Source organism: Panthera uncia (genome assembly GCF_023721935.1).
Source record: "Panthera uncia isolate 11264 chromosome D3 unlocalized genomic scaffold, Puncia_PCG_1.0 HiC_scaffold_8, whole genome shotgun sequence".
Classification (NCBI taxonomy): Eukaryota; Metazoa; Chordata; class Mammalia; order Carnivora; family Felidae; genus Panthera; species Panthera uncia.
The window spans coordinates 43,550,647-43,575,516 of NW_026057586.1; the positions used below are offsets into that span (position 1 = coordinate 43,550,647).

The 24,870-nt window shown below is 39.5% G+C and overlaps 1 protein-coding gene across 3 annotated transcripts in view; it reads left to right on the forward strand.

Annotated features, from left to right (window-relative positions):
- The window catches only part of CDH2 (cadherin 2), a 214,138-nt gene that overhangs the window by 166,342 nt on the left and 22,926 nt on the right, over window positions 1–24,870 (forward strand). For all 3 annotated transcript variants that reach the window (XM_049620262.1, XM_049620263.1, XM_049620264.1), the window contains 7 exons: window positions 3,773–3,910; window positions 4,586–4,771; window positions 7,204–7,457; window positions 8,779–8,921; window positions 12,110–12,343; window positions 12,636–12,869; window positions 15,321–15,460. In XM_049620262.1, the coding sequence (XP_049476219.1) occupies window positions 3,773–3,910; window positions 4,586–4,771; window positions 7,204–7,457; window positions 8,779–8,921; window positions 12,110–12,343; window positions 12,636–12,869; window positions 15,321–15,460 (1,329 nt within the window). The remainder of the gene's footprint in view (window positions 1–3,772; window positions 3,911–4,585; window positions 4,772–7,203; window positions 7,458–8,778; window positions 8,922–12,109; window positions 12,344–12,635; window positions 12,870–15,320; window positions 15,461–24,870) is intronic.

The window sequence follows — 24,870 nt, forward strand, 5'->3', positions numbered from 1 at the left end:
AGCAAGCTGTCATTTCCTTCAACCTGCGATTCTTGATCAAGGTCCTATTTCATGGGAGCAGGGCCACGTCCCCAGTCTCCCCAAATCACGGTCTACTTGCCTTCCCGTGCCCTCCATCCAGCCACTGATAGGTTCAGTTCTCAGGTTCCTCTCATTTTACCTCCAAAATGTCTCTTGTATTCACTACTCCCTCCAGACTTTGAGGACTGGACTGGTTTGGATGCCCTTGATTCACTTCTTCGTACTCTTACTACAGTTGCTTTGTATATCTGCTCCTGTGAACCATTAGTATCTGCCTCCATCACCTAACGATATCAAGGCCATCTCTGGGTTTGTTCATTATCTTTTCCAAGGAAATACATCACCAGGCATCCAGTAGACCTTCATGAAATGTCTGCCAGATTGAATGACTGAATGCTCTCACTTCCTCATTCACTTCTATCTCTCCAGCTCAGTGTTTCAAAAGTGCACAGGTACAATGATTTCAGTTGATAATGTAGGGAAGCCTCTAGAGAAGACTAGAGACCACAGTCTTTAGATGTTCCTCCATCGAGTAGAGACTGCCAGAGTGCAAGGATCCTGTTGTGTTTATTTTTACAGTTATATTTATGGCAGGTGATGCTGGCTTTCCATTTACAGTACTTTTATAATAAATTAAGTTTTTTAAAAGGGAGTGAATGTCAAGATAAATGTTAAGTGACTCATGATATAGAAATATGAGGATATGGCAGCCTTGGAAAGATGGTGTATGAATCACTGTAGTTTGGGAAACTGAGCTAGTTTATACTCCCAGTATATGATTCAATGGAAAAAAAAATAATAGCTACCATGTAAACAAGATGTTTTTCTCCAAACCTGGAATGATTTTTATAATGTGATACAAGGTCGAGGGTTTCTCATTCATTCACTCATCTGACCACCAAGTCAAAAGCATTTATCGCTTGCTTGCTCTGTGTCAGGCATTAGACTGTATACCAGGGACACAAACGTTGACAAAGCAGGGCCCCTGAGGAGGGGCGTGTATGTGTGTCCACAGCCAGGAGGACAGACATACAGACCAATAGCAAGCCATATAATTCTGGAAACAGTGCTAGTGGTGTGTCCCAGACCGGCCAACAGCTCTGCCTCCAGGACTTTCAGAAGTCATCGAAGGTGGCTTTTCCACTTCGTGTTTTCCAGGTTCAGGGCGAAGGGAAAGGTATTCAAGCCCAGAGTTTCTCAGTGTTGGCACCCTTGATATTTTGGATCAGATAAATCTTTTCTGCGGGGCCTATCCTGTGTATCATAGGGTGTTTAGCAGCCTCCCTGACTTCTATCCATTAGAAGTCAGTAGCACTTCCCAATTGTGGCAACTAAAAATGTCCCAGGAATGGCCAGATGTCCCCTTGCGGGGGGGGGGGGGGGGGGGGGGGAGAGAGACAAAATTACTTCGGTTGAGAACTACAATTCTAGCCTGAGGGGAATGCCAGATGCAGTGGCGTAGTGTCACAATAGGCACCTGAATGTAAATACCAACAGCTCAAGGTGTAGGGTAAGTGGATAAAAAGGTGATATAAAGCTTTGGTAAGATAGGTGAGTCACAGGGAGAGAAGGATGGATAGATAGCGAGCAGGTGAGTTGAGATTTTACCCATCTAGAAACAGGAAGTAAGGAAACATTTTTAAGCAAAATCCCCTCAATCAGATGTGGGATTAAGGATGGGAAGTCAAGTTCTTCTGAAACCTAAATGTCAGTCATTCCGAACCAGATGCCCAGGGACTAAATTAGTCAAGAAGCCCTAAATAGTTTGGTTGTCTAAAACAGGCTGTCATGTCTTCCTAACTAAATGTAAGAACATTTTACCAACCGAGCGTATGAAAGTAGAGATTCTATTATTTACCAAGTTGGAATTTATTTGGAGAAACATTGTATTTTAGAAACAACAATGGTCTTTTGTAACTTAAGGATTCTAAAACGAACTTGAAGCAGTAGGAAATTTCATGTTTTAGCTACTGATCCCAATATTTCAGCTCAGTGGAAAATTGTATATATTATGCTTATATAATTTTAAAGTAGACATTATAATTTAAAGAGTAGACATTACAAAGAGTTGTATTTCCATACAGTATCTGTGTGAGATTTTTATCTTCTTTAACCAAAACCAAAATAAAAAAAAAATTTTTTTTAATGCTCATCTGCTTCTGCAAATAGCAGTTAACAGAAATGGCATTTCAAAGTCATAACAAATTTTTATTTTCATGATTTTCAGCTGGGAAGCTGAACTGAGTGCCCTACAAAATTCTCTCACTAACCATGAGAGGATTAAGCTGAAATGACACTTGATTGGGAAAGGAAATCATTGAGAAATATTTTAGCCTACATAAACATTATGGTGAGGTGTTATGGGTTAAGAAAAATTTAAATGGTTCAAATATCACTATGCCTCTGTTTTTTGTTTTTTATTTTAATAAGTATGGTATTTTCTTTTTTAGGAAGACAAATAAATAATTAACTGCTAGAATTTGGCATTTGGGTGGACAGAGACTTAAAAATCAAATATGTGGGCTTTGGCTTTTTCTCCTACTCACTTCTTCCTTGTGCTTCCCACTAACAACTAAATCACAAGCTACAATTTGTGTCTGTTCTAGCCAAGCTCCAGAAATCCTTTAAGAATGGCCATTCATAATGTTAGCTATATTTAGAATCAGGGAAAACTGTACTTTGCAGTGACAGTTTATTTTTGTATGAAGAAGTGAGTTTTGTTGTTCAGTGTTTTAACATGTATGAAACGACCTATATTTTTTATCTGTGTTAATTTCCACAGAGATTTCAAACGACTTTAGTAAATCATTTTGGTTAGGTTGTCCTAATATAAAGTATATTTGTCAGCTAGTGCTGTAGACTTCTCAGTCTCAAGATATTCTCTTAGATACAGTGCAGCTTAATTTGGCTCCCCATTTAGAGGTTCAATTAGGAACTTGAAAGCAGTGATATTTATTTGGTAATAATCATGTACGTGCAGATGTATGTACATACCATCATAGGTATGTGGGCACAATGAGTATTAGGCGGAAATGGCAATCTGTTGAGTATGCAACTATTAAGTACCACTATGTTTTGTAGTTACGACTAAGGACATAAACATAAACCCTTTAATTAGGTTTTAACTTCATTTAAGAATATATCTCTTCTATATAGTTGTGAACAGTATGTGCTAATGGGGAGTAGGACAAAATATTCTATCAAGCCTTTTAAAATAGAGAGAACATATATGAGAATATATTAAAAGAAAGCATATGTATACCCTGTAAAATAAAATCTATGTATATACGTGTGTGCGTGTGTGGGTGTATATATGTATGTATGTGTATGTATATATGTACTTACACACTTTCAAGATTTTTCATTATCCTAAACTGGGTAGAAACTAACATATGAGAAGGTAAACAAACCAAATGACTGGAACGCTTGATCGCAATGTTGCAAAGTTCCGAAGAGGGGAAGGTTGAGACCAAGTGGAAGTTTCAGCTTCTCTGTGAATTCACACATCTGCAATGCATCTTTTATCTTTTCCACAAATAGAGGTGAAAATATACGTCACATCTTTCTAGACAAGAACCAGACCTGTGCTTCTCAAGTTAAAGTCAACGCTATGGGAAATTTCAAGTAATGCTAATCAGAATGAATGATGCTGTGCTTTCCGTGTGTGTAATAAAGAGCCATTTACAAAACAATTGCTATGTCTTCTTGAGGAATTAGTTTCATTTAAGGTGTTATCTTTTTGTCTTTTTAGAAAGTGCAACAGTATACGTTAATAATTCAAGCTACAGACATGGAAGGCAATCCCACATACGGCCTTTCAAACACAGCTACGGCTGTCATCACGGTGACAGATGTCAATGACAATCCTCCAGAGTTTACTGCTATGACAGTAAGTACAGACTGTCATTCACAGAACTTAGGTCTGTGGTCCATTACTGAAAAGTTTTGTCATGAATTATAAATGCGTTCAATAGAGGTGTGACTTGCTCAGCCTAATTATAAATTGACCACTCGCTTGGACGTTTTCTGTCACCAGGGCTTTTAAATGAGGCACCTGAGTGATTTGTTCCTTCCTAGTCTCCAAATCCACTGATGAAGTTGTTGAAACATGCTACCCGGAAGAAATGGCCTAAAAATACTTTGTGCTGTAATAACAAAATATTTACAAATACTTTGAGGTACACGAAACTGAATGGATATTACCTGACTGATTTATACAACTTTGGCAGCATACAGACACTATCTCTTGAGTAAAATGATTTCCCTCAGACAAATCCTTTTCTCCAACCCTACATGAATCACCCAGGGACTCACAAATGGACACTAATTTTAATATTAATGAAACTATAACATGATTTGGAAGAAATTTTGTCTGCTGAGAAAAGTTATAGTATTTTTAAAGTCAAACATAAATGCTGTGATTACCTGCATTACTGATTTCCTCGTTGACTGTGGGTAATAAAGCTTTAATGGGGCAGTAAAATCAGGGCAGCAGGGTCATCAAGACACGCTGTCCTTCACCAGTCCGCATCGCTCGTCTAACTGAGGTTTGTTTTTCTTGTAGTTCTATGGCGAGGTCCCTGAAAACAGGGTAGATGTCATAGTAGCTAATCTAACTGTGACTGATAAGGATCAGCCCCATACGCCGGCCTGGAATGCCATGTACAGAATCAGCGGCGGGGATCCTACAGGGCGATTTGCCATTCAGACAGACCCGAACAGCAATGACGGCTTAGTCACTGTCGCCAAAGTAAGTGCCACTTGGGTCACTGATCTCTCTGACAGGTCCATAGTTTATTATTTACTCTTAGGGTTGTTTTTTTTTCTTCTTTCAAACATCTTCAAACCTGGAATTAACATATTTTGGGGAATCACATTTGTTATTTTTTTTTTAATTTTTAATATTTATCTTTGAGAGAGAAGGAGAGACAGAGAATGAGCAGAGGAAGGACAGAAAGAGGGGAAGACACAGAATCCAAATCAGGCTCCAGGCTCTGAGCTGTCAGCACAGAGTCCGACGTGGGGCTCGAACTCATGAACTGTGAGATCATGACCTGAGCTGAAATCAAGAGTTGGACACTTAACTGACTGAGCCACTCAAACACCCCACATTTATTTTGTAGTTTCTGTTGAGGCTAGGTTGAGATCAACATAACTGTTCTCACATTGTCTCTAGAATATGATTGCGTTTAAATCATTTGGGGCCAGTTTTAACATTCTGAAGACGGGACTGCCCTCCACAGTGTTAACGGAGTGCGCTTAGATATGTTAGTGATGTAGCACATCCTCAAGTATTAATTGATCACCAGTTGATAGCTATTAGGAAAGAGGCCCCATGCCTATTATTCTCAAGTTCCCCTTGGAGCACTGGCTCAGAGAACAAACCAGAAAATATCACAAAATTAAAATGGGTTGTGTAGGCAGAAAGAGAGCCTACATTGCAAAAACGTTGTGAATTTGCACTGCTGTTTTTAAATGCTATATTCAAGACTTAAAGAAATTAGTTCTTCTGATCTTTAATTGTCAAAAACAAAACACCCTGAGTGCTGGAAGGAAGGGGCTGTTGACTGCAAGTGTAATGCATAGCTGTAATGTAAAAGGCCTTTAAAGTGAACATCTCTTCCTTCAAGCCCCCAGTGAAGAGATCTGTTCCCTTGTCTCTCATCCCAACTCTGTTAAGTGAACCCAGATGTGGGCCTTGTGTAGGTGCACCAAGGTGTCAGTTGCCTAGAATTTATGAGTGAGTAGAAGGGGAGTTTCCCCCCAGGAGGTGGGCATTGGAAATTTCTCTGAACACCCCAGAGCTGGGCCATGTGTTCGAATCCCAGGTCTGCTTTTGGTAGTGGTGTGAGCATGGCAAGTTGTTGAACCTCGCTAAGCCTCAGGTTCTTCATACAGAAAGCAGGGAAGATAATAGTACCTAAGTCATACCATTCTGAGGGATAAATACACTTTATATGCATTGAAGGACAGAACTCTGCATGAAAATGTTAGGTCATAGACTTCTCATGCAGCAAATGAAACCACTCGAAAGAATTCTGTCTTACTTTCTGGCTTCTCCACTGTCTTGTTTAAAATAATTGACAATGGGAAGTTGAATTGGTGATTTTAGGGTGCTAGGAAAACAAACTATGCGTTTGAAGGCTTGAAGGAGTGGTCTAGGGTAGGAAATGGTGCCGTTTGTGCTAATAATGTGGCTTTCTCATTAGCTTCAGCTCTTAATCCTTCTTAGACCATCTATGACGGCATGAGAGCTCTCTAAGCTCATTTTTCAAATTCTTATGACACGGTAATACTTATCTGCACCTCCACTAGAAGATGATCGAGGGAAGTCAGGAGTGAAATGAAAGTCCAGTCTGATCACTTGACTCCTGGTAACTCTTCTATTGACAGTAGGATTCAATGGAACTTTGAAACTTAATGTTTACATTATGGGTTATTTGTGCATTACCTTCATCTAGAGTGTTGTTCTTAGAGCTGAGATTTTTACAGACCAGTAGAACACCTAAAATTCTTTTGGGAGACAGCCAGAGTTTTAGTTTGCTAAGTAAGGAAAAAACAAAAACAAGAGAAAAGCCCTTCCACATACAAACACTATTATTTTTCATAAGTGTGTGTATACATGTCTGTACTTTAAAATGTTTCAAATTATGAATGATATGTTTAAATAGAATTAAGTTTTTGCTTTATGAAAAAATAGGATTTTAATGGTTTCTGATTTTGGTTTTGGTTCTTTGTACTTCATCACAGATATAAAAGCTTTCTTGGATGAGACATGGCCTTGATACCAATGTTTGAGAATATAATCTAGACCATTGGGTTCTCACTTGACCTCAGATTATTTAGTATTTTTGATTCACGGTGCTGCTGTTAAGAATAATCAAGTTTTTAGATGTAGTTGAATAAATGCAATCAGTGCAGTAGTAATATGCATTATTTTGTGAACATAAATCTTTGAAGTACCCAAGATTTATAAATATCTTATATAAACAGGCTCAATCATGATAAATATTTTAATCATTGACCATGCTAATGCGTGTTTTCCAGAAATTTGAGAGGAACCTATGGCGTTGTGACTGAAAAATTAATGTTTTAGAAATGGAGTCTTAAAGAAGAATAAACTGCAGAATGCAAATATTCTTATTTCCTGCAAAAATATGGTTTCCTTTTTTTTTCCCCCAGCCAATTGACTTTGAAACAAATAGGATGTTTGTCCTTACTGTTGCTGCTGAAAATCAAGTGCCATTAGCCAAGGGTATTCAGCACCCACCTCAGTCAACTGCAACCGTGTCTGTCACAGTTATTGATGTGAATGAAAACCCTTATTTTGCCCCAAATCCCAAGATCATTCGCCAAGAAGAAGGCCTTCATGCTGGTACCATGTTAACAACATTTACTGCTCAGGATCCTGATCGATATATGCAGCAAAATATTAGGTATCAAATGCTATTTGTGGCATTCTTAAAAATTTACTTTATGTTGTATGCTGTGCACAAAATTTACTTACCATTTGAATAAAATATTTGAACTGGAACCCAAACTACTTATTACAAATTTTTTTTTTAATTCCTTGATGAAGCTTCCTCTCAGTAAATAGATCAATGAGTATATTAGATAGGAAATAGAAGAATAGATCTACTCGTGTAATTATTTGGAGAAAAAAATGTTCTCTGCCTCTTTTTTTTGTCCACCCCCTTTTATCTTTGTATATTTCATAATCATTTAGCCTGTGCTATTGTACCAAATACTGCAAAAAGTTTTCACTGTGAGTAAACAGGGGACTCTCAGAAGCTGTAACATTTGTCCCTTCCGCATACGTCAGAAAAAAAAGAAAACCCATGCCAAAAACAAGATGTAAGAGCTAATTATTTTTGCCTCTTACCTGTACGGTAGTTATAGGACTTATAAAACATATCTGTAAAGATTTCCAACCTCAGCACAATCTAATTTATCCTTCCTGATGAGGGAGTAGGTCGTTGGCAGAGCACAGCCCACATGACTATTATCCATTGCTGGTGCTGATAATTTTTTTAATTAGCTCATATTTTATTTAACTTCTTTCAGAACTGCTGCTAACAGATAATTGCATATCTTCCACATTTCTCTATATGTTGACATCAAGATAGAGAAATAGCTAATTAATAATAGGTGTATTGAACTCCTACAACTTTTTACCTTTCAACACGCAGGATATTTTTTCCAATCTGGATATTGGTTATCTGAGCTTGAAAATCTTACTCTCCACCCAGAATAAAAAAGGAGTTTAAGTTGATAAACCTACTGATACATATAAATCTACTTTATATAGACTCAGATGGTGGGACTTTTCTGAAGAGTGTAGTTCTGACTACAGTTTGGCCCCGTGGGGAAGGTCATGATGGGGATAGGAATGTAGGCGTGTCCCCACTATGACCTCATCAACACCATGATGATTTGGTGTTTTGGGTGTGTTCCATGATAGAAAATTCAACTTCTATTTATAATGTCTCTTAAGTCCTATACTTTAGGGCTACTGTTTAATTAGAAGGTATAGTTGAACTATTTTATTGGGATCATTGTTATCCATTAAACTAGACAAGAGACAAGAGTTTAACCACTGCAACAGAAATACTTTTCCATGCTAAAGCTGTATTTTCAACCAATATCTACAAAAACGCAAATTAATGGGCTGGTCGACATTTGGAATTAAACCTGTAAAATAGGCATTATTTCTTATGTATATTAAAATATTTACTTACTAAAGCTTTCCTTTTGTAGATACACAAAATTATCTGATCCTGCCAATTGGCTAAAAATAGATCCTGTGAATGGGCAAATAACAACAATTGCTGTTTTGGACAGAGAATCACCAAACGTGAAAAATAATATATATAATGCCACTTTCCTTGCTTCTGACAATGGTACGTAATTAAACATGGTCATTGTATTACCCTGTATGTTGTTAAATAGTGCCTCATCATGAATGCATCATCAGGAAACGAGCTTTTCTATGAAACCCGATTGTCTAGAAAACTGACCTTTTTTAAGCTAAGGCCCCTACTTCTATTTTTTGTTTCCACTGGGTTTTCTCACATATTCCTTGTCTTCTGTAATGAATGTTCCCAACATCGATATGTCTTGCATAGTGCCTAGTACTGTGATGACAAATGTTTGTATTTCTTCTGCCCTGCTATACAATGATGCCTCTTTGCTACAAGTTGAGGGTAGCCTCAATGCCTCCATGGCATTGTTTTTTTTTGAGGTGATCTTTTTACGCTTCTTATGGTCAGTCTGTTTGCCGACATCAGTTGGCCTGTCTCTAGCCTCTTTGTAATTCTCTTTGTAATTCTCTGCCTCTCGTCTGCCTTGGCATAGGAAACTCTTAATTTCATGCACAAATTGAAATAAGTGAGTACAACACGTTTTTGTGTGTTCATTTTGGAACATATAGTCTAGCACCTTTTTTTTTTCCCCTTTCTGGGTTTCTGCTGGATTCTAAATGATTGAAATTAATAGATAGCTGCCTTCTTCTTCTTCTTCTTCATCGTCGTCTTCTTCTTCTTTATTTTTTTAGTTATATAAGACAAAAATGGCTTACATAAATCTGGTGATGGATTTGTTTTGCTTTGTTAGCTCTCAATATGACATGTGTTTAAGAGTGCAAGCTCTGAGAGTCTGCCTGGCTACCTGAATCCAGACTCCAGGTCTACCACTTTCTAACTTTGGGATTAGCAATAAGATTTTAAATATATTCAATTTCCTTTTTCTCTTTTTTTTTTATTTTTTAAGTTTATTTATTTATTTATTTATTTATTGAGAGAGAGAGCACATGCACTCTATGCAGGGGAGGGGCATCGAGAGAGGCAAAGAGAATCCCAGCTGTTAGCACAGAGCCCAATGTGGGGGCTTGATCCCACAAACTGTGAGATCATGACCTGAGCCAAAATCAAGAGTCAGATGCCTAACCAATTGAGCCACCCAGGTATCCCTCCTTTTTCTCTTAAATAGGGATAATGGTAGCAGCATCTAACTCCTACTAGTGTATGGAAGAATATAAAGTGGCTTGTACCCGTAAAGTCTTTAAAACAGTGCCTGACCTTGTTGGGATGAGCACTGGATGTTGTATGTAAGCCAATCTGACAATAAATTATATTCATAAAAGATAATAATAATAAAAAATAAAACTGCCTGACATAAACACTCAAGTAAATATTTCCGTTACATGTTAATAGTTTTAAAACTGAATCATAACCATATTTTAAAATCATTTAAAATATGTGTGCTATACTGTGAATGCGAGCATCTCATAAAACTAGAAGGCTTCAATTTGGTGGTCAAGAAGCACAGTTTGAAAAATGTTACCCATCAACACTTCTGATAAGAACAGTTTTGATGGACCATTCTGGATCTTACATAATAAGATTCAATGAGATTGGTATCTATCACAAATCCACATGGTGACAAGCTCAAAGCAATATTTCTTATCGTTTCTAATATCAGACCCACTGTTCACATATTTAGAGTTGAAACGTAGTAGGGACAGCTTTTGCCACTGCACATCAGAGCTCGGCCTTAGTGTCTGTGGCCGAGTGGTCTCACTGCACGTAAGGGGTAGCTTCCCTCCATGAGGGAACTTAAAGCGATATATCTTGCACTATTATGTTGAGATTTAAAGGGCTATAAAATTATATGTATGAATGTTAGTTGTGAGTTACAACAAGATTTGTCATTCACCAAGGTGGATTTTTTCTAATTGAAAGGGTGTTTGGGATGCGAGAGAAGTAGTTGGTTGCATCTCTGTGTAGTTCTGATGCTTTGCAAATGCACTTGACTCTAAATCAAGGCTGGATGTGGAGCCCCAGGTCCATTCCTTAATGACTGGGCAAGGTTTTATACTCTCTGTGCCTTGGTTTCATTACTGAGAAGTTGTTTTTGCGTCTTGCCTATTCTATAAAGTTGTTATGAGAGTCAAATAATAGTACACGTGATAATGAGTGTGAAAGGTCTTCAAACTGTGGAGTATCCCAGAGCTCCTGGTGCTATGGTCATTATTAGAATATTGTCTGCAGCCCCCGTGTCTGTTCCGTGTCTGTTCACCTCTGTTCTCTCTGCTTTCAGCACCATCTATAGCCTCAGACAGGTCCATAGAGATTTCTCCTTGCCTCTTCCTCAGCATGTATGTGTGCACCTTCCTAATTGCATGTTCTTGGCTGGGTCACTTAAACCTCTGGGTGCCTGAATTATAATCTTAACATTTTTTTATATTTCTATTTTACTATATTTAATGTCTATTATGTAATTACACTAAATACAATAATTATGTCACTATATATAATAATATAACATCATAAATACGTATAATCTCACAGAGGCTAAATTATCACAAAACGTAGTAGAGAAATCTTTAGGGTGGGTTTAGGGTCAGGCAGACCCATCTTTAGGAGCAACCGCAGCCCTTACAGGAGTGTGTGACCATGAGCAGTTGACACAGTCTTGGGTTCCCAATCCGTTCAAATGTACTTCATAGGATTACAATGAAATAATGTATATAAAACAGCCTAACACTTGGTCAGGCAGGTAGTACCATTTCTCTTCTCCATGGCATTTCTTCCCGAGATGAGGTCTGTGGGTCTGTGTTTCCTGTAGATTAAATATTTCATGGCTGTGTTGAAGCTCTAAAGGAAATCTCATGCTCTTTCATGCGTATGTCTTAGTCCTCCATCAAGAGTAGGGTCCAAAAGATCATGAGCCCCATGTTCTGCTTCTCTTGTGTTCCCCACAGCGCCTAGAGGAGCGTGGTAGACAAAAGGCCCAGAGTTAACGGACAGCGACAGCAGGGCAGGTGTAGAAGCACACTCTGCAGGGGTGCCATGCATTGTCACAGGGCTCAGTCCTGCACCCCAACAGTGGCAGCTCCGGGTCATGCTAGGAAGGAAGCAAGAAGTGGCCTTGTTGGAAAAACAGTGTGCCAGAGGCTGTGGCTACTAGATTTTTCCAAGGTTATACAACAGTAAGGGCAAGCAGGCTAGAAACTTGGAGGATTCCACCATAATGGAGACTCGTGGGAAAGAATTGCTCAGTATTGGTTTGTGATTTTTCTCCTTTTAAGGAATCCCCCCTATGAGCGGAACGGGAACCCTGCAGATCTATTTACTTGATATTAATGACAATGCCCCTCAAGTGTTACCTCAAGAGGCAGAGACTTGCGAAACTCCAGACCCCAATTCAATTAACATCACAGCACTTGATTATGACATCGATCCAAATGCTGGACCATTTGCTTTTGATCTTCCTTTGTCTCCAGTGACTATTAAGAGAAATTGGACCATCACTCGGCTTAATGGTAAGAACAGGTTAATTATTTGACTATATGTGCAGTTGAGAGGTTTTGAAGCCTGATATGAAAAGTTAATTTTAGGTGCCTTATAATCTTCTCATTAAATATATTTTAAAAGCTACTTAAAGTTAAATAAGATATTAAAAGCTTCCACAGCTTTAAAAAAACCTTCATAATGCAGCATAATTGTATTGCTCACTATATGCTGTTACGTAGTAAATGCAGTTCTCGAATATTCTGCGTATTTTTATCGTATTATGTATTAACTACCAACTTTTTTTTTCCTTTTTTCGTGTAGGTGATTTTGCTCAACTTAATTTGAAGATAAAATTTCTGGAAGCTGGGATATATGAAGTTCCAATCATAATCACAGATTCGGGTAATCCTCCCAAGTCAAATATATCCATCCTTCGCGTGAAGGTCTGCCAGTGTGACTCCAATGGGGACTGCACCGATGTGGACAGAATTGTGGGTGCAGGGCTTGGCACAGGAGCCATTATCGCCATCCTCCTTTGCATCATCATCCTGCTCAGTAAGTAGTTGTATTGTCTCTTGGATTTTATTTTATTATTTTTTTTAATTTGGTTTTTTTTTTTTTACGTTTATTTTTGAGAGACGGAGTGAGACAGAGCACGAGCTGGGGAGGGGCAGAGACAGGAGGAGACACAGAATCTGAAGCAAGCTCCAGGCTCTGAACAAGGGTTCAGCACAGAGCCCGATGCGGGGCTCGAACCCACGAACCGTGAGATCATGACCTGAGCCGAAGTCAGATGCTCAACGTCAGTTGAGCCACCCAGACGCCCCAGGATTTTATTTTTTTTAATGTTTTTTATTTATTTTGAGAGAGAGAAAAAGGGAGAGAGCAGGAGAAGGGCAGCAAAAAGACGGAGAGAGAGACTCCCAAGCGGGCTCTGGGCTCACAGCCCGATGCAGAGCTCGAACCCCTGAACCTTGAGCTCATGAGCTGAGCGGAAATCAAAGAGTCGGCTGCCTAACTGACTGAGCCACTCAGGTGCCCCTGTCTCTTGGGTTTTAAATTCTTTTCCCACCCTAGATGTTTTGCAAAGTAACTTTTTGCTGTTTACCTTTCAAAACAATCTAACCACTCTCTTCAACCAAGAGCACTTTCTTGCCAAGTTGTATGTGGGGCAGTCAGGTCCACTTCCGAGGGAGAAAAACCCTGAGCACTGTTTCAAGCACTTACATGTTTGCAGCAAACCCAGCCAGTGCACCCCTCTCATGCCCCGTTGCCGTTCTCTGGCACTGATGGCTTGGTGAGCTGTAGCAAACTCTTTTCATAGGAAAATGTTAAACCATCTTAGCTAAGTTTGAGCACTCATGATTTGAGTATGAATTTATGACACGGAGTTGATGATTTAGGAAAATAAATATATTGCTCTCCTTGGCTTTCCTTTGCATAAAGCGCAGTCAGCAGCTAACTCCAGTCATGCAGGGATCAAGGTATTTGTTTCTGAAGGGCTATGTAAAATAGTGAGAGATTATACTTCATACAGCACATTTGATAATAGAAATGATTACACAGCTCAATAAATTGTCTGTCTTTAGAGCAAGTCTAGATTAAGGAACTGCTCCTTTTTCAGATACTTTGCAATCTTTGGTTCAATGGAATGCAAGAAATTAACCACTGGAAAGTCCTTTAGGAGCCCCTTCTAAGCATGCAGGTTAAAAGGATAAATTGCCTGGCCCTGTGTTTTATTGTTAAATAGCAGTAGGACTTAGTTTATTGTGTGATCATGCTACACACCAATCACTTTCTTGAAAATGTTGGCCATTTCTTTTATGTTTTCTCCATTTACAAGTGTTCTGGTAATTTAGAATTCTGTCCCTTTATTCTAAGCAATTACCATAGAAGCCTGAGCATTTTTTACTTCCTGTGTGGAGACTACTTTGACTATAATTTGAAACCTGCATTGCTGTACTAATAATCCACTTGCTAGATTTAGCCCTGGAACAATGGCAAATGAGATCATGTATCTGGCTTTAAAAGGAGGATATTTACTTTTATGGCCAATAATAAAAATGTGCTCAAATAGGAGTCATTAAATCTCTTGCTTCAGGATGTAAACTGATATCCTCAGATTTTAGAGAGAATGCGCTCTTCGATGTGCACTTAGGGACATGTTTCAATTTGAACTAAAATGTGGCATATATGCCAACCTTATCAGGAAAGACTTCGACATGACGGACTTTGGCATAAGGGGTGACTAGCATTTTGAAGGAAAATGAATTGGTGCTGATTTTAACGTCAACCCTCTGGAAGATTCATGGTGCCAGATCTGGCACAAAAATGTAAAGCCTGAAAGCCTGATGTTACTTCAGTGCACCAACGAATCCCGTCGGCTTCTTAACCTGAAACGTGCAGTTTAATAGGAGCGGGAATGCAGAATGGTGTAGTAGAAAAGCACAGCCTTTGGGAGCCCAAAATCCTCAAGATCCAATTGGCGATCCAGTTCCGATTTACCCCCCAAGTCATCCTGGCAAGCACTTACCTTCCTTGGGGAGTACTGTTCCCTCTGATTTCCAAGGGTATAATGATGGCCCGAGCAACCTCAGTGAAATAGCAGTTACATAACAAGTAACAATTTAACTTACTATTGTTTGTTGGTTTAGAATTTACAAGCCCTTATATTAGGAGTATCCTATCCTCCAGCAAGCAGAAGGGAGAGATGGAAATGGTTCTCATCCCCATCTGTAAATGATAATATTGAGGATGGACATTTCGCCAGTGAGTTCAAAGGACACCAGGTTCTGGAACCCAGGGTTTCACACTCAATACCCAGTGCTTGAACCCTGCTTTGTCTTCTGTCTCTTCACGGGAGGCCAGAAAGAGATAAGAGAGAGGAAGCTGCATTACAAGCTTTTGACCCATATAAGTGTGTTAGTGGTATTAAAGGCTATGATGAGAAAGGTCATGTTTTAAAAGCTATGACATTATGCTGTTTTTTACTCTTTTTCCACCTAGTCCTCGTTCTGATGTTTGTGGTATGGATGAAACGCCGGGATAAAGAGCGCCAGGCCAAGCAACTTTTAATTGATCCAGAAGATGATGTAAGAGATAATATTTTAAAATATGATGAAGAAGGTGGAGGAGAAGAAGATCAGGTGAGCTATATTTTAAACCTTTAAAATGGAATTTTGTGATCCTATAATCTCAGTGGTAGAACAGATGTTAATATGTGCAGTAAGAAAATGGTATCAAGGTTCCTTTGCTTATCACATTATCAAATACTTGGTGGGAATTCTTCCCTAGGTGTCCTTCACATTTCTTGAATTTTTTTTTTCAAAGTGCCAGATGTCACTGTATTTATTTTGTAAGAAAATCACTAACATTGTTTCAAGGAGCTAGGACTTAAACCCAGCTTCAGTTAAAATAATGCTAATAAAAATGTGTCTCTTTATATGTCCCCTTCATTGGATACCCAAAATAGAAGTAAAAGTGGCTTCTACAATGGGATTTATATCTACTATATACACAAGACAAGCACTAGATAATTCATTCTACAAATATTTACCAAGCAAGTTCAATATTCCGGACACTATTTTGGTCACTGGGGATATGGAAGTGGGAAAAGTCAGCAAATATTTGCCCTCAAGAGTCTTACATTCTTGAGAAGTATTTGAAATTAGAGACAATAATTTCTAGTTCATCTTTGTATCTGTAGTGTCTTTCATGATGCCTGGCTCATAGTAGTTGCTCAACAAATGTTGAAGTTCCCATCTGGCTATAAAATAGCATGAGCTTCTGTATCACTGTGTACATGGGGCACCGTATATGCATTCAGAGTTGAGAGTGACCAGAAGGGGAAACACAAAGATCTTTATGTGCAGATTTTAGGTATTATCCCAGCTAACACTTAGAATGCCTGCACATACCAGGCATTCTACCAAGTACATTATATGCTATTATCTCTTAAATCTTTGAAACTTGTGATACTGTTCTATGAAAGTCTCTACTTTTGTGATAGAAAACAGAGCTAAAGGTGATGGGACTCTCAAAAACAAGTAAGAAGTGATAGATACAGGATTTGAATCCAGGTCTGTCTGATGTCACAGCCTAAACTAACTGCTCTGATATAGCTCCTCTTGCAATTAGCTGGAAGATACTAATGTAATCCACAAGACATCACCATGACAAGCATTTTTTTTAAGATACTTTGTTAATTAGGTTATTTCCTTGTACAAATGCAAACTCTGGGGCTGTGGTCAAAAAAGGAGCCCAGAGGGGCACCTGGGTGGCTCAATCGGTTGAGCATCCGACTTCAGCTTGGGTCATCATCTTGTGGTCCATGAGTTTGAGCTCCATGTCAGGCTCTGTGCTGACAGCCCAGAGCCTGGAGCCTGCTTTGGATTCTGTGTCTCCCTCTCTCTGCCCCTCCCCCGCTCACGGTCTGTTCTGTCTCTCAAAAATGAATAAACGTTAAAAAAAATGTTTTTAATAAAAATAAATAAATGAATAAATAAGAACCAGAATTCTTGGGTCTTGGATCATTATCAGTAAATTCAAATCTACTTTGTCTTAAATATATATGTAGACATTTGTGATACGACTGTTAACTTGAATAAAAGCAAATTTTTGTGAACATATTTTCTCTTCTCTACTCATTTGAGGAAATGATGTATCACTTTTTGTTTTACAAAGCAGTTCACATCCTTGTTGTGTTCAGTCTTTATGGCAACCCGTTAGAGTTTTCTATTTTACACTTGTAGCAAGTTGTGTGATTTGCTCTCAGAGTTTGTAACTGGCAAAGCCAGAACTGAGACCCACGTTTTCTGATTCCAGATTCCATGCTTGGTTTACAGAACCTCAACTCTTGCATTTAGAAGAGATGCTTATTAAAATATGTTGAAAACTTGACTCATGTGTAAAGCTGCTTTGAATACTGACTAATTAAAGTGGCTCTATAAATATGCCCCAGGGTTTCTTGCTTATAAATGTCTTCGGATATTAAAATTCATGTTTGGCTTAATCCTTAATTAATCTATCCTTTCACTTTCCTGAGCTATGTTCAAGATCAGCAAACGTGTATCGATCACGTTACCTCCTAAGTCTACTCTCTGTATTTTAATTTTTTATGTCATTGTGCATAACTTTCTAGGCATAAATCTAAACCCAACTCCGTGAAGCTTCAGTATAAATAGTACTAACTGGAAGGCCAGCAGTCATAATGGGATCTTGCGTAGAATTGGAGGCCCAGAGGCAAGAGGCAAGATCGTTCTCTACATCTGAGAGTTTGGATCAAGGCACTCACTGCCACCTGATCTGCCTCTCTTTCTCCCCCCTCCCGTCCAGTCCCTTTGAGAAATTGTTCCATGAGGTTTTATTGTTGTAGTTATTTTAGGAAGGACTGATTTCCTTTATTGACTTTATCCACATAGATTGATTCTTGAGATCAAATAGTCGAAGTTATCTATTGCCAGATTTATTAAAATCATCACCATCAATCTTCAGCCTCTTCTTTTACTGACCTCTGAAGTTTTCTTTGCCCCTAGCTAAGCTTTTAGACATGAATGTTTTGTTTCCTACTCACTTCCCCAATAATCCAAGGATTTTTTTGGAACTTTCTCTATATTGTCTTCTGTGTCTAGTATCTTTATTTAGTATTGGCCTTGCGATGGTATCTCTTGGTAGCCATTTGGTTCTTTGGTGCCATGCTCATCTAGATCAAAAGCCTGTGTCCATCGTGGTGTCTGTGTTATGATTTCCACTTGCAGTCCTCTTATAGAGAAAGCTGTGAGAAAGTTACGTAACGGGCTTTTTATTTATTGTATGATTTACCTCATAACAGCAGAATAAAATATGCCCTGTAGGAATGCTACACCAAGGGTTCTGTCTCTTCTACCTCTGAAGTGGTTCGTGAAATCCATTTGCTTATCTCCATCACCAAGGCCACTGCCTTCACTTAGAATCATCACTGTTCCGCAATAGCATCCTAATGAGTTTCCTGTCTCTGGTGTCACACCCCCATCAGCTCTCTGTCAGTTATCAAATCCGGACTTCCTCTTCAGCCTGACAGGGCTTTGGCCCTTTGGTGCACACCCTTAGCGAGCAGATAGAGGGTTGTGGAAAGAGTTGTAGACACTCCCTCAAGATGTGAATCTGTCAAGCTTGTCCACTCGTGGCCACTAAAGTTTTCTTGCAAGTCTGAATGATTTGTCCTCATGTTCCTCTCCCTACCTTTCTTGTTGTTGTTCAGGACATAGTTTCTAAAAATATTTTATTTATTGGCTTTAGTGCTTCCTTTTTATTGAAGTGTAGTTGACACAGAATGCTATATAGTTTCAGGTGTACAACATAACGATTTAACAAGTCTTTGTGTTCTACTGTGCTTATCACACGTGTAGCTGCCATCTGTCACCATCCAACGCTGTTACAATACTATTGACTATATATATTCCCTGTGCTGTAACTTTTATCCCTATAACTTATTCATTCCATAACTAGAAGCCTGTACCTCCTTAATCACAGAATCCACTCTCTCCTTCTCCAGAGATAAAAGCAACAATAGGTCTTATTTTTCTTAGAGCTTGTTAGTTTCTTTATTTTTATTCAGTGGACCTCATTATGTTCTCAGTTATCTTATGGTTTCAAAAATCTGTGATGTGGTAACTTACCTGGCTTATTCTTTGTATTAGAATGTGAATAATGGTCCCATGAGTTCCTATATCCCAACGAGAAGCAGAAGGCTTCTTATAAGGGTTAAGAATGTAACCAACCATGCATATCAATAAAAGCATTTCCAGCACCCGGGAGCCTCTCTTGTATCCCCTGCCAGGAAGGATGCTGTCTGGCAAAAATAACCAGTATTCTTTATTTCCATCACCATGGAACAACATAACTGGGCTTTATATTTCATTATGTAAATGGATATCGTATAGTAGGTACTTTTTGTTTCTGGCTTCCTTCACTCAGACTTCTATCTGTGAGATTCATCCATGCTATATACAGAAGTAGTTCATTTTTATCATTGCTGAAAAGTATTCTTTTGTAGGAATTAACCACATTTTATTCATCCATTTTACTATACTTGGACTGAGTTCATACAATTGAATTGTTATGAATAAAACTGCTATGAATATTCTTTGTGCGCACGTGTGTGTGTATGTGTGTGTGCATTTCTGTTGGTATGTCCTCAGGGATTGGAATTTCTGTATCCTAGAATGTGTCTGTGTGCAGCTTTAGCACAATCTTGCCACTTTTCCAAAGAGACAGTACTGGTTGGCCCCTCCCCTTGCCATGCTGGTGCATGATGATTCCATTGCCCTATGTCCTCACCAGCACTTGGTTTTTTTCAGTCTTTAAATTTCAGCCACTAAGATGGCATGTGTCTCTGTATGATCTAATCAGGATGTTCCTACTGACTGACTTACCATTTTGATCTCTTTGTGAGGTCTCTGTTTGGCTTCTGTGTCCCCTTTTCTATTATGTTGTCTGCCTCTGTCTTATTGATCTGTAGGAGGTCCTTATATATTATGGATATCATTTCTTCATCAGATAGATGTTTTGTCAATAGCTTTTCCCATTCTGTAACTCGCTGTTTTAGTCTCCTAATGGTGTCTTATGATGAACAAAAGTTTTTAATTTTAATGAAGTCCAGTGTATCAATTTTATTCCATTATGGTTAGTACATTTATGTCCTTTAGTTTAAGAAAACTTTTCCTACCGAGGTAATGAGTTCTCCTTCTGAAACGAAAAGTAAATAAATAACATAAAACAAAACACAACAACTTCATATTGTCCTCTTGAAGCTTTATTGTTTTACCAGTCATACTGTCTGTGATCTATCTCTAATGGATTATTCATTTGGTATAAGATATTTATCAGAGCTCTTTTTTGTTTTCTTTCTTGATATGCAGTACTGCTTACTACAGAGATAGCTCTCTCCACTGCACTGTAGGGCCCACTCGTCAGAAAGCAAGTCATTCTACACGTGTGGGTCTGTGGGTTGGCTGCCTGACCCCGTACTATTCTACTTGTGCCATCTGCCTGTTCTTGGGCCACTACCACCTGTTTTCATTGCTGTCACTTAGTAGTGTCTTCATATCTTTTTGTACAGATTCTCTAACTGGATTCATCAAGATTTGCATCAACGTTCTTGGTGGAATTTATCATTTACCTTCTTTTTCCATAAGGAAAAGAAACCCTTTGTTTAATACTCTTATTTTCTTTACTTAAAAAAAAAATTTAAGTTTATTTATTTATTTTGAGAGAGAGTGTGTGTGTGAGCAAGGGAGAGGCAGAGGGAGAGGGAGAGGGAGAGAGAGAGAGAGAGAGAGAGAGAGAACCCCAAGCAGGTTCCACACCATCAGCACAGAGCCCAAGGTGGGGCTTAAACTCACAAACCATGAGATCATGACCTGAGCCAAAACCAAGAGTTGGGCGCTTAACTGACTGAGCCACCCGGGTGCCCTAGTACTCTTACTTGTTTTGCCTTCCTTTTTTTTTTTTTTTTTTGAATGTTTATTTATTTTTGAGAGAGAGAGAGTGAGAGAGGGAGACAGAGGATCTGAAGCAGGCTCCGTAGTGTGTGCAAAGAGCCCGAGGTGGGGCTTGAAATCACAAACTTGTGAGATCATGACCTGAGCCAAGGTCAGACAACCAACTGAGCCACCCAGGCACCCCCCAGTACTCTTACTTTCTGAGTGAATTTAATCCAAACACTTTTCCATTTTCTAAATAAGATGTTATTGCTTTAATGTTTTTCTTTATTTTTGAGAGAGAGAAAGAGCTTGAGCAGGAGAGGGGCAGAGAGAGAGGGAGACAGATGATCTGAAGCAAGCTATGTGCTAACAGCAGAGAGACCAATGTGGGGTTCAAACTCATGAACCACAAGACCATGATCGGAGCCGAAGTTGGACGCTTAACCAACTGAGCCACCCAGGCACCCTGCTGTTGCTTTAAATCTTAAAAGTATGCTCAGTTCCTGAGAAGTTCAGTTTTGTGAAATACATTCTGTTTCTATTTCTGTAATTCACATGTGACCCCCTGTTAGAAAGTGCATTTCTTCTTTTTCTTAGTCTAGTTGAGACACAACGTTCCACTAGTTTCAGGTGTATAACCTCGTGATTCAACGAGTCTGTACGTTATGTTATGCTCACGGCCAGTGTAGCTACCACCTGTCACCAGAGGACACTTTTACAATACCATTGATTGCATTCCATATGCTGTGCCTTTTATTCCCATGACTTATTTCTTTGTAGTGTGCATTAAGCCTTTTTAGCAACAGAATATGATTCATACATTTTTATTAGTTTTGGGGGGCAGATATTATCTCTTTACCAGAGTAAGCCTCAGAAATGGGATTACTGCCATGTTGCATTCTCGAGGAGTTTTAGTCGATTTTTATTACACGGAGGTAGTATTTTATGGAGGATGTGGTGCTGCCTCAAGATGTGGATGGGGACCGTGCCACACCAGGCAGACATGGTTTGTCGTAATCAGGCAGTGGTCTTCTCGATGTCTCAGCTGGGCAATTCCAAAAAATTACCAGCGTTTTCAAAGGATGGGCAGGTCTCAGAGGTTAGTTGAGGCAGTTGGTAAATGCCAGGTAACCAGTGTGGTGACAGGTGCTGGGGATCCAGAAGACCTAGCCTCAGGCTGGCTTGGCCAAGATTCCTATTTTTCCTGCCAAGAGAAAAGATCCTTCTTAAAGAGCTAACTGATTAGAAAGAAAACAACGCAAAGCAGTCCTTTACAAGGGTAGTCCTGACCTTCCTAGCCGCTGATTAGCATCTCTAGCTGTCTAAGCTCTGTGCCAAGATACAGGTTGCTAATTTCTTTAACAAAATAGCTAAGAAGCCCAAGAAAAACGACAACAACTCATCTGTGCCTTTTGTCTTGTGTGTGATAGACTTTGACCAGTGCTTGTAGATCCTCTGCTCTGGTTCAGGTTATCAGGACCCTAGGTTGGTCCCATATTGGAAGCGAGTGTTAGATGCCCTCTGAACAGGAGCATCTGTTGGCTGTTGGACAGACAGACGCTTTTAGTATAATGTCTGCTCTCTTTTTAGAGGGTGAGGTTCCTTCTTTATCTGCCTCACTGCCATAATCGGCAGGGCTTTTGGTGGTTATCAAGCCATGTTTAATTACCCCCATTAGTAAATGTTCATTGGTGCACTTTTTGGCCAATGGAGCTGGTTGCAGTTACTGTGTAGCTTTTGATGTTCTTTTCAATGAGTTCCGTCCATATTAGCATCACTAATAAAATCTGGGTGAATGTACAATATAGCCAGTGGCTCGCTTTTCATGGAACCATCCCTTTAGCCGCAGGATAGGAAACGGAAACTGTTAGCTTTCTGCTCTTTAAAGCTTAGACTTAATTACAATTGCTTCTATATTAAACAAACATTTGTGGAGTGTGTGTTACAACACTCACTCGTGCTCGCTTTAAACAACCTCGACCTAAATCACTTACCATTATACAGTTTCATTCTCCATAATAATAGCAAAAGCTATTGTTCGAGGTACCCAATGAGTTAGGCGCTATACTTACTGCTTTATATATATTATTTCGTTTGACCCTCCCACAGCACAGCAGAGTTGGGACACACTGTTGGGAAGTAGTGAAGTGGGGATTAAATGCCTGTCCAATCTGAGTCCAAAGAAAGTGGTTTGTTTACCGGATCCTGTCCCATCCTTGGCAAAGCTCAGGCTCAGCCAGGCAATTAAAACAATGCCTTCCTAAATGCCATTTGAATTTATCAGAAGAAGTGGACTCTGGGACATCCAGCAGCTTCCTCTGCCCTTAAAATTTCACTTGAAAATTTTCCCATTCCGAGTTTGGGGCCGAGGGACTCCTATGGGGACTCTGGATCTGTGAGAGAGGATGCCACTGTCCATGTTGGGAGGTTTCACAGGTGACAGTGAGTGGTCACAGGGATCCTTTGGACCATGGCTGCTGACTCAAGGGCAGCATTAGGGGAGCAGGGCTTGCAAACTCAGCTGAGATTAAAGCTGACACTGGTCAGAGATGGTCATTACAGAAAGTGAGAGTGGCCACCTAAAGGTTCCACATTGGTTTTCTCGTGATCACTCTTGGACTCTTGGCCCTTACCATCCCCTGCCTACCTGGTCCGTCTTCCCACACCACTGCTGCTGAGTGTTAACACTCCAGTCGGCTAGAATTTTGTCTCTCACTTTCTTCACACAAGACCCAGCACCTCTTGAGCTCAGGAGCTTTTTCACATCCCAGGCCTGTGAGGACTTCTTCTGAATTCCCAAATTTGGTTTCTTAAATTTTAGCATATTGCTCTAAAACTAGAGTTTTTCTTTTGCATCAGAGATGGTTCTGAGCTCTCAGAGAAAGTACCTGATGAGCCCTGATGATTTGAGGGACGTTTCTGAAAGCTGCATTCTGTGTCATTTAAGAATCACACTTCAGCAGTGTCAGAGTGGCTCAGTCAGTTAAGTGTCCGACTCTTGATTTCAGCTCAGGTCATGATCTCACGGTTTGTGAGTTTGAGCCCCACATGAAGCTCTGCACTGACAGTGGTGAATCCTCTTGGGATTGTCTCTCTTCCTCTGTCTCTCTCTACCCCTCTCCCACTCGCATGCACGTGCTCTCTCTCTATCTCAAAATAAATAAATAAACATACAAAAAAGTCACACTTCATAGACTGTGCGTGGGGAGGGACGGGCATGTGTTCATAAGATGTCCATAGCTGTGTTTTCTTCAGCTTGCAGGGTATAAATTTTTTTTTTAATCACATAAATTTTGGATCTCACAATCCTCTCGAAAAAATTGAAAGATCTAGAAACATGACTTGCATTCTGCCTTGACAACAGTTACTGGAAACCAAGTAGAAGATTCTCTCTTTAAGCAGGGCAAGCATGTTCTATCATTGTCTTTCTTTTCTCATTCTCATTCCAGACCAGCTTTATTGACTTATGTTATAAGCCAATCCTTTATAGAAATCTATTTTTGTTGACTCTGATTAAATTACATAACAATTATTAGGCTTTGGATTAACAAAAAGCAGATTTCTACAAGGAGGAGGTATCATAGTGTTCTGAAACCATGCGACAATTTTCTGTTATACTATTTTTTTTTTAAGGAAAAGAAAGTGGATTGGCCACAAATATATTTAACCAGAGGAATTAGTTAAAATAGGCTAGCTGCTATAACAAACTAAAATTTCAGTGATCTAAGCGTGGTGAAATGTATTTCTCACTTACTTAGTGGTAATTGGGGTTAGGTCATAGGAGTTGGGGGTAGGGAGGGAAGGTCCATCCCACTCCACACAGTCATAAGGGACCCAGAGGATCAGAGACTCTCCGACTGTCCACATGTTGCTTTCAGGGTCACTCAGCCATACCTGCAATCCCTGAATGACCCAAGGGCAGGGAGGATGATTTGTGGAGACTTTTATGGGCTATGCCTGGCACACATCACTTCCACTCCCCATTCCCTAGGAAGTATCTGTTGGCTGTGTGCCTAGTAAGTAGACGTAATGGGTTCTGTGACCAGCTGGGAGTCTCTGCCCCACCCTGTTAGGTATTTGAGCGTACAGAATCT